Raw genomic sequence first — 10,424 nt, forward strand, 5'->3', positions numbered from 1 at the left:
GCAGTGCGGAGATGCTCTATGTGAAGGTTGGCCCCTCTGTGAGCCTTCTGAGTGGATGGACAGACCATCAGTCAAACAGCCTAATACAATCACAGCGTAGCCAGGCCCGGCGTTAGCGAAATCCCAACGAAGTGCACTTGCCCTTACGTGCAGTCTTCTTTGAGCATTCTAAAGTTTCGTTACGCTCATCAACCGTTTAAAAGCCATGAAGCGTGGAGATGAAAACCTACCGTCAGATCAACTGAACTTAACTGTTGTGACTGTCTGTGATGTGCTTTGGGTCTGTGTAGAGATGGCATCATGCTAATTCAGCAGTTTGATAATAACATAACCCGGCCCCGCGTTGGTGCCATTCCGGCCACTTGTGTCTGTGCCGGCATTGAAGGACCCTCCCCCTCCTCCGCACTCACATGCTTCCTTTGCATTGGGTCCCCTCCCCCCTCCGGAGTACCCCCCTCCTCCTCCTGACCCCCTACCGATCCCCGTAGGCCTCCCTCCACCCCCTCCAAACCCCCCATCCGCACCGTTATACAGCCCCCTCCCTCCCTGCCCCCGTTCACAAACGCGTACCCCCCTCCCCACCGCTTGTGACCGGCCCCCGGCGCGAATTCCAACCCACTGCCGCCGTTAGTAAGGAACCCGCCGCCGCCCCCTCCCGCATACCCTCGGCCCTCCGTCGCCCCCTGCCCCTCAGACCCCCCCGCGTTAGTCTGGTCCTCAGGCCTACCCGCGCGGCCCTTCTCCCCCAGGTAGCCGGCCTGGCCGGACGGCAGCGTCGTCCCGTCGCACGACTCGAACCGCGTTTGCAGCCACTCTATCCCCCCTCCCCCGCCTGCTATGACGAGCGGTATGTCGTCACACCACCGCGTCACGAACGTCCCGCCGCCGCCCCCCGCAGCGAAGTTAGCCTTGTTCTTCAGACCCTCCTGGCCAACTAGGATCTTCAGCACCTCTCCTGGATAAATAAACGTTACTATAGGTTAGCCTCGTTCCTCAGGCCCTCCTGGCCAACAAGGATCTTCAGAACTTCTCCTGGAGATGGGGACAAATAAAAACTCTTTAAGAGGATGGGAATCTACCTAGGAGAGGAAGCAATGGTGCAGATCCCGCCCGAATGAAGACGTGCGTTATTACCGTGTAGTGGATTCTAACTTACGTTTAGTTTAAGTGACAAAAGGAAGAAGGGAAAAAGCTTCCATAGGGGACTCCTCGACCGTGTAATTGTCAGGTTATATTGTTACAAGATGCTGTATTTTAGAAAAAATAATTTTAGGCAAGAGACAAGTGAGTTTGACCTTTGCGGAGCTGAAATGTCCCCTCCATGAGTGCCCCCCTCCCCCGCGCAGATGGGTTCGTCCCGTGGCCGAAGTAGATGTTGTCCCGACTGTCCCAGCCTCCGGCCGCGCCTGTGGGAGAAATAATAGCCGAAACATTCATTATGTATCATACAGCTATCGTGCCCAGAACCGTTTCTATTTAGTTCTATGTATTAATGGGCTAGGGGTAGGATCAGGCAGGGTTTTGGATAGTCTCTATTGTACCCAGAACTGTGCCTATCTAGTTCTGTGCCTGAATGGGTTAGGGTTAGGATCAGGCACGGTTCTGGATAGTCTCTATCGTACCCAGAATTGGGCCTATCTAGTTCTGTGCCTGAATGGGTTAGGGTTAGGACCAGGCATGATTCTGGATAGTCTCTGTATCGTATCCAGAACCGTGCCTATCTAGTTCTGTGCCTACATGGGTTAGGGTTAGGATCAGGCATGGTTCTGGATAGTCTCTATTGTATCCAGAACTGTGCCTATCTAGTTCTGTGCCTGAATAGGTTAGGGTTAGGATCAGGCACGGTTCTGGACAATCTCCTAGTATGCAAGAACGTCACCCGTATGTTTGCTCCAGTCACTGGATATCCATGATGGTGCCTAAGTATGGTTGTGGATAATGCACAGTTCTGAAGACAGCAAACCATACTTATTTAAGTGAGTATGGAATTGCTAGTTATCAGAACATCCATGCAATGACAAAAGATTTAACTGTAAAAAATGATTTAATGACTAAAACCTGCAGCTTCAATCCTGTAGTCTCCAGTCTCAGGGACAATGAAGAGCTGGATCCCGTCCTGTAAGGTCACCAGCTTCTCGTGGTCCTGTCCGCGGTAGTGGGCACCCAGGCTGGTCGGGCCTGCACGGCCGGTCGCATTGAGGGTGGTGAACGTGGCATTTCTGAAGCCAGACCCTATAGTAAGAGAATGGCATGAAAAGCACTCAATGCATATTGGACAACTGCCTTTTCGAATGAATTCTCAAAAATAATATAAGTGCCGATTTAGGAAAGGCTTGGCAATGAAAGCAACATCTAGATCTCTGCGTTCACTTAACTGCGACGGGGGCCGACATCGTCGACCAAATATATTTTACCCAGTGTTGACGTCGCAATTTAAAGACGCCACGTGACAAGCCTCACTGGGTCAGTCTCCTGAGGAAGACCAGAGTGACTGGTCGAAAGCTCAAGGTGAGAGAACTTTTTGTATTGGATCCAAAGTTTTAACTTTGAACATCTCAGCCTGTACATAGGTACACCCGGTGACTCTCAGTAATTGCCTGGTACGTACCTCCGTGCCGGTGTTTAGACCCTGGCGGCAGGTGAGGGAAGCTTGTCGGACGCCAGGCGGTCTGACTAGGGCGGGACGGAGCCGGTACACCGAACCCTACCGGCCCGCTAGTGTTGGGCTCAGTAAGGATGGAGCTAGTAGGCGAACTGGGGCTCTGGCAGCTTACTGGGTCAGAGGACAGCAGGAATCCTGAGGGCAAACATGAATCAGTACATTCATATAAGTTCATCTGTGTTGGTAGCTACATGTTAAAAGTAAAACTTTCGATCCAAAACAAAAAGTTCTCTCACTTAGAGCTTTCGACCACTCTGGTCTTCCTCAGTAGACCCATCAACCTTCACGTAACCGCGACGGGTGCCGACATCGTCTACCAGATACCTTTGACCCAGTGTTGATGCCACACTTCAAAGAAGCCACGTGACAAGCCTCTCTGGGTCAGTCTACTGAGGAAGACCAGAGTGACTGGTCGAAAGCTCTAGGTGAGAGAACTTCTTTGTAGTGGATCCAAAGTTTTAACTTTGAACATCTCAGCCTGTACATAGGTACACCCGATGACTCTCAGTAGTTAAAAGTTTTAACATTAAACGTGAATCAGCACCATAAACTCAAAATATTTGCAATGATATTACTTTCCATAATGGATTATGATTTGTTGATGGTTTTCGGACCATTTTTGACCCACCTGTTATATACGTCACCAGGACCAGGTTTTCTCACCTGTTATATACGTGACCAGGACCAGGTTGACCAGGTACAAGAGGACCAGGGACAGTCTGTGGTGGTTGCTCTCCAGGGCTGAGGTAAATAGTGGGTAAAACAGTAGTGGTTAGTGGTAGTTAGTAGCATTAGTCTTTGTTTAAGCACAGGACGAAAAAAATGGTACTGAAGCATGATTTATTAACGTTGCCTGTTTGTGTATAATTTAGTCTTTTGACCAGTTACTGATAACCAATTGTCATTAATTGAGAAAAGTACTGCAAACAACTTTTATTGATTATTTTCACTTTGGACTGTACGTTTAATATTTCAAGTATTGCCGTGAACGAGACCAATTACTTAGTTCCTGTCGCCTCCCTCCCACGCCACGTCTGAATACCAAATGTCAAGTTACAGGTGAACCAGACTAATTTCCCCTGCAGACGACAGGAAAGACTGGATATAAAAGGAAACTTGTGAATTAGTCTGCCAAACACGAGCTCCTTATAACTAAAAGCCTTCTAACAAAGTTTGCCTTCCTGATGTTTATATAGAATCGTCTACATACGTTAGTACGACAAATCACGATGATGGAAAGTATGTCGTGTAATACTAGCCTTTTTAGTGATATGATATCAATTTCATGGCAAATCAAGGCTTATTAAACCAATACCTCGATAGCTCAATCCCGGTTGGAGACTTTTGCACCATTAGGAAAGTCTTTTTATGTTTACCGAAGGAAACATATTGTTTTGCTCTGTTTTCTCTTCTTCTTCTCCAAACCAATAAGGTCAATGGCCTGAACCAGACGTCTTTCACCATGGTAACTAGTGTTTGCTGGTTACATCATTTTGCATTTTTATAGCAGAAGACATTTAGACTCCTCTCACCATATATTATATATGAATATGTGTTTGAGTAAGAGTTAACAGAGCAGACCATATACCAAGGTAATGTTACCTTTCTAGTTTATTTTTTATCTCTTTCATTGCCCATTTGTCCGTTAAAAGTGGCCTGAATGTCAGAAGAGCAAACCGTACCTGTCATGCGGCTGGACGCACGCTGGAGAAGACCAGGCGGGACGTCAGGCTTCTCGCCACCTGCTGCGGTAAAACAAGTCCATTAAACTCCTGTCCCAACTAGGCTAGGCTCATGCTGTTGTAATATAAAGCCAAGAAATTACTGTGAACGTTTGTTTTTTTCTTTTTTTTTATTCCAACATTTCATGACTAGACATGGTGACGTTACACTCATGTTATATTAGCTTATCTTATGCCGTCACCAACACAGGCAGAGTACAGATACGGAACAGGACTTTTAAGACTTTTAAAATTAAGATTTTCACTTGAGTTAAGTGAGGAAAGTCATGTAAAGTGCCTTTCCCAAGGGCACAAGATCGGTGGCATGTCAGGATTCGAACCCCGGCCCTCTTGGTTCCGAGTCTAGCACTCTGCCGCTATGCCACACGACCCCACGGTAATTCATATTGTTAATACGGGACATTCCTTACATCACTTGGACATAAACATGTAGTCACGATATTTATTTTATGCAATATGTGTGTGACGTGCCTGTATGGCCACCATCCGGGAGACTACCCGTCGGGTTCTCGTACACAGGGTCTCCAGGTACGTCATGGGGGCTCTCGTACCCAGGTCCTCTGGATGCGTCATGGGGGGTCTCGTACCCAGGGCGCTCCCCTGCAGCAGGTACAAAATGACAATGGGGAAAATTAATACATGAAACTTACAGATCGGTGGCATGTCAGGATTCGAACCCGGGACCTCTTGGTTCCGAGTCGAGGCCTCTGCGCTAAGCCACACGACCAATATGTGTAAAACCTCCCGGACAGTGGACAGTGGAACAAACCATTATGGTCTAAAAAGGGGTAGGGAATTTTCCCGACCAGCCTCGTAACCCCTGCTTCTCCTATTGGGTCAGTTAGTCCTCACTACTTGTGAGAAATTGGGCTAGTCTCAATCCTGATGTTTCTGACTCAGGGAGAAGAGTTGCTGTTACAGTTCTATACCTCTAGCTCTATGCCTAGACGTCGATTCTATACCTCTAGCCCTATGCCTAGAAGTCGATGTCAGGATTCGAACCCGGGACCTCTTGGTTCCGAGTCGAGGCCTCTGCGCTAAGCCACACGACCAATATGTGTAAAACCTCCCGGACAGTGGACAGTGGAACGAATATTTAATTTTAAAATTTTTGTTCAGAAGAACATAAAAAAATTAAGCAGAAAGAAATGCGAAATAAAAGCATAGCCAAGCTGTATCTGTCCTTACACACTGGCTATGCCAGTCCAGCAAGGTAGCCTCCTGCAGGCTCCGGGCGGGTGGGAGTTTTGATACTGCGTTTCGTAGAGTTTTTAACACGTTCTTTTAATAGCTGGCCATTCTACATCCTTCTGGCCATCCTACTTGCATTGAGCGACACCGTTAAAAAAAACCTGCCAGACGTGCCTGTATGGCCGACATTAGGACTTCCATCCGGGAGACTACCGGCCGGGTTCTCGTACACAGGGTCTCCGGGTGCGTCATGGGGGCTCTCGTACCCAGGGTCTCCAGTTGGGCCGTGGGGGGTCTCATACGCAGGGCGCTCCCCTGTATACATAGCATGTGCAAGAGGACAGTGGGGAAAATTAATACATTAAATTATTAAATACAGACGACAATCACTTCACAAAGGAACTAAATTAGATGAAAGTTTGATACACCACACGAAAGGTTACAGTATACTCATCACAAACATGGCTTATTCTCAAGGTACGTTTGTTGTTTTACATCCAACATCAATTAAAATAGATTTTGGTATCTTGTTGTTCAGAAGAACAGATGGAAACCTTCTCTCGTGGCCGGTTGTAGAATGGCCGGCTATTAAAAGAACGCGTTAAAAACTCTACAAAACTCCTACCCGCCCGGAGCCTGCACAGGAGGCCACCAGCAAGGGCTGGTGGTGTTTAACGTCCTCCCAAGGACTTAACACCCACTCACATTGTTTATCATTCCTACCTTAAGGTCAGACGTTTGAAATCACACATTGTGGTGTAAAATGGACACCGGTCCCTTCATTGATGGAGTAACGCCAAGCATCTGTCTGGGTCCAGATTTAGTCTTAAGTACTTAAAGGAATTTCCTTGGGGGCAGGTTTAGGTCAGCATAAAGATCACGCCTCTGTATATTCTGGGTATGTAAACAGTTTGGCCGACCACTGGGTAGGCCTGCAGTACATTCTGTTGGTCTGTCACTCAAAAGAGCTGCACAGGGCTAGATTTCCTCTGTTTTATCTGCTGATTCAGCAGACAAAAGAGCTTATCAAACTTTATAATGCTATGTACAGCTGAGTTTCATAGCCTTTACCAGACTAACTACGCTGGTTATTTGTAGGAGAATATTTGCCAGGGGAGTTTGGCCGCCTTGTAGGTTTGACTGGCCGCGCAGTTGAGGGAGGGAAAGAAACTACCTCCCCGCGGCCGGACTCCTTTGGCCAATTTTACTCTCTTTTTTGCCGAATTCTACGATCCGTGTTCCCGTAGAAAAGACTGGTGGAGGCTATGAGTTTTACCTGCTCGCCCTGAGAAGCCGTTTCCCGGTCTCCTCTGCATGTCCTTCTGATGAGTAAGACGCGGCAATGGCGCGAAGTCTCTTCCCAAACAGCGGACCTGTTTTCTACTGTTTTTACTCGTCACTGTGAGTGGAAATGCGATTTAAACCACCCCAGCTGTCGAGATGTTTTTATTTCTAATACCACGCAAGAAATAGGTCTAGGTCAGGTGCATAAATCATATGTTTCCAGGTGATCTGACGCAACGTTGTTTTGCTGCCAAGTTCCTCCGCAGGCGCTGCCGGAGGCTGGGACTACCACAGTCTGCACGCCTCCGTGTTGATAATAATGATGATGTTGATGATGATAATGATGATTTTAAGCTGATTATAATTTCCAAACAGCTGATTCTTTAAACGTTTCTCCCGATTTTAGTTGTCATGTTAAACTCTTTAGAAAAAATATTATACGTTTTATACAAACCCAGCTGTTGAGATGGTGTTTTAATTTCACCCCGAAGAAATAGGTCTCGGTCGGGGGCATAAAGTACGTGCTTCCAGGTAACGTTGGTTCGCTGCCAACTTTTTTTGTTATTGAAACACATATTGAAAAAAAATACATGGCGACGACACACTCAAGTAACACTTATATTCATGTCGCCACCAACACACAGGACAATACGCCAAAAAACAGTTACTGAAGCAACTGGATATGATCTTGGAAAGTCATCCTATTGGAGTTTGGGTATAATTTTCCAAAGAACCTTGGAGTTTTCCTTACTACAATCAAGCACATAGTCGCAACTTGGAACCTGCACAGCTTTATTTTCTCTGCACACAAGTGTATCATGTCAAGCTCTTACATTTCAGGCTTTAAAAAGCAAACAAAACGATTTGCAGATATTCTCAAATATCTGGGAACAAATGCTCCAACATTTGTTGTTCTCAACCATATCATAGATTAACGGCTAGAGTCTAAAGAAATACAATAAAATCACTTCTTATCTTGAAAGTTCGACTTTCATTTTTCGTGTAGGTAACAGCATAATGAACCATGGTATCAGCCAAACAGCCTTACAATCACAGCGTAACCAGGCCCCGCGTTGGTTCCATTCTGGCCACCTGCGTCTGTGCCGGCATTGAAGGACCCTCCCCCTCCTCCACACTCGCACACGGAACAGGGCCCCCTCCCCCCTCCGGAGTACCCCCCTCCTCCACCTGACCCCTTACTATTGCCATAAGCACCCCTCCCCTCCAAACCCCCCGTCTGCGCCGTTATGCAGCGCCCTCCCTCCCTGCCCCCCGTTCACAAACGCGTGCCCCCCCTCCCCACCGCTTGTCCCAGACCCTCCAAACCGCCGCCCGCTGCCGCCGTTAGTGTAGAAGCCGCCTCCGCCCCCGCCTAATTCCCCGCGCCCGTCCGTCGCCCCGTGCCCGTTGGTACCCCCCGCGAACGCTAGACTCCCCGCCATACGAGCCTCGCCCCTGTAGCTGGTCTGCCCTGACGTCAGCGTCGTCCCGTCGCACGTCGCGAACCGCTGCTCCAGCCACTCTATCCCCCCTCCCCCTCCCGCGATGATGAGGGGGGTGTTGTTAAACCTACGATAAGATACGACATGACTTTATTAGCAAATAGCAGACGTACAACATGAAGTGGTGTCTGAAATACCTTTGCTAATTAACATTAAATGTGGAAAATTACGTTTCAACACCTATCAATAAAATTACATTGATTCACAAACGTATATTACATCGATAAAATATTGAAATTCAGTGGTACTAGATTAAATCTGAAATAAAAGATATGAGAATAACGTTGGATCATCTGCACGGTTCACAGTGCTGCTAGTGAAATTGAAGAATTCAAGTGTATTAAGGTAAGTAGGTCTATATTTGGTTAATGATTTGTTTTTGCAGATACATGTATATGAATCGTGAACACAAGTTTGGTACCTGGTCACGAACGTCCCGCCGCCTCCCCCGGAGGAAAACCAGCGAGTGCTGTCCAGCCCCTCCTGGCCAACCAGAATCTTCAGCACCTCGCCTGTTGATCAGAACAAACATAACAGGTCAAACACCAATACGTATTCAGTTCAGTTCATCCTCATGGTGACGCCATGCACTGCCTCCACAAGTTCCTGTCTCGCATAGCCGAAGAAAGTATTCAGAGTTGTTATGAATGTCTCGTTTTGTGAATTTCCCTACGATAATGTGCATTTTACGGTGTCACTTCATCACCCCAAATTTCGTTCGGTCGTTCGTGTGGCGTAACGGCACAGCATTTGGCCCAAGAGGTTCAGGGTTCGAATCCTGCCTTGTCGCCAACCATTGGAAAGGTACTTAACACGACTTAACACGCTCAGGTGTTAATGAGTGTGACAGATTGATCATTATAATGATGTTAAAGGAAACAAAACTGCAGAAAGAGCTTGTTAAATTTCCCGCAATATAAGATAATGTGAGGTAAGATGCGAAATTCTGTTCAAGAATGAAAAAAAAGGACTGAAAAGAGAGAGCCGTCCTCACCTTTGTAGAGCCGGAATGTGCCGCTCATCATCGCTCCGTGGCCGCGCACAGAGGCGTTCAGACTGTGGTAGTCCCAGCCTCCGGCAGCGCCTGCAACAATCATCAACATTATCATCATCATCAACACCATCATCATCATTATCATCATTATCATTATCATTATCATTATCAACACGGAGGCGTTCATACCAGCACCATCATTATCAACATCATCATCAACATCATCATCATCTTTATCATCATCTTTATCATCATCATCCTCATCATCACCAACACGGAGGCGTTCAGACTGTGATAGTCCCAGCACCTGCGAAGGAACATCATCATCATCATCATCATCATCATCATCATCATCATCATCATCATCTTCTTCTTTATCATCATAATCATTATCATCTTCTTTCTACCTGCCACTTCAATCCTGTAGTCTCCGGTCTCTGGCACGGTGAAGAGCTGGATCCCGTCCTGTAAGGTCACCAGCTTCTCGTGGTCCTGTCCGCGGTAGTGGGCACCCAGGCTGGTCGGGCCTGCACGGCCGGTCGCACCGAGGGTGGTGAACGTGGTAGTCACGAAGCCAGCGTCTAAGCGGCGATATATATTTATTAAACAGGACTTATTAAACAGAATTATTTTGCATTGCGTCATTTTGAGAAAGGCAGCAATACCAAACTTCCAAGGCAATCAAATATCATGAGCCCATCATCTTAGTTAAAAGATTTTTTATGAACATCGGACGCACCTTTCTGAGCGCGCGGCGCATCTGATGACCACTGACTGACGGTCTCTGTTCTCAAACCTGTCTCAGTCGGAGGAGGGGAATACATGTTCCAGGACTCCATGGTCATCTCGATCATCGTCGACATGGTCATTTTTCATTCCATTCGCGCGGTTAGGAGCCTCCCCATTGGACGTTACTTCGGTCTGGTGGTGGACCACTGTTGGAGAAAAGTTATACTTAAAAATCTATCAGTATATAATGGTCCATGACAAAAATATACTAAAAATGCTCCCGGATGTGTGAAGGACTATGTCTGTACGTTGATTCGCCA

The 10,424-nt window shown here is 47.1% G+C and overlaps 1 protein-coding gene and 1 pseudogene across 1 annotated transcript in view; both read right to left on the reverse strand.

The window, feature by feature from the left end:
• Window positions 1-303: 303 nt before the first annotated feature.
• LOC109481664 lies at window positions 304-5,920 on the reverse strand (annotated as a pseudogene).
• Window positions 5,921-7,909: 1,989 nt separating this feature from the next.
• The window catches only part of LOC109481666 (uncharacterized PE-PGRS family protein PE_PGRS3-like), a 14,161-nt gene continuing 11,646 nt past the window's right edge, over window positions 7,910-10,424 (reverse strand). Inside the window, 5 exon segments of the mRNA XM_019784242.1 lie at window positions 7,910-8,102; window positions 8,104-8,448; window positions 8,803-8,893; window positions 9,783-9,956; window positions 10,115-10,171. Of these exon segments, the coding sequence (XP_019639801.1) occupies window positions 7,910-8,102; window positions 8,104-8,448; window positions 8,803-8,893; window positions 9,783-9,956; window positions 10,115-10,171 (860 nt within the window).

This window comes from Branchiostoma belcheri, unplaced genomic scaffold, assembly GCF_001625305.1.
Source record: "Branchiostoma belcheri isolate BF01 breed outbred unplaced genomic scaffold, Haploidv18h27 scaffold57, whole genome shotgun sequence".
NCBI classification, from domain to species: domain Eukaryota; kingdom Metazoa; phylum Chordata; class Leptocardii; order Amphioxiformes; family Branchiostomatidae; genus Branchiostoma; species Branchiostoma belcheri.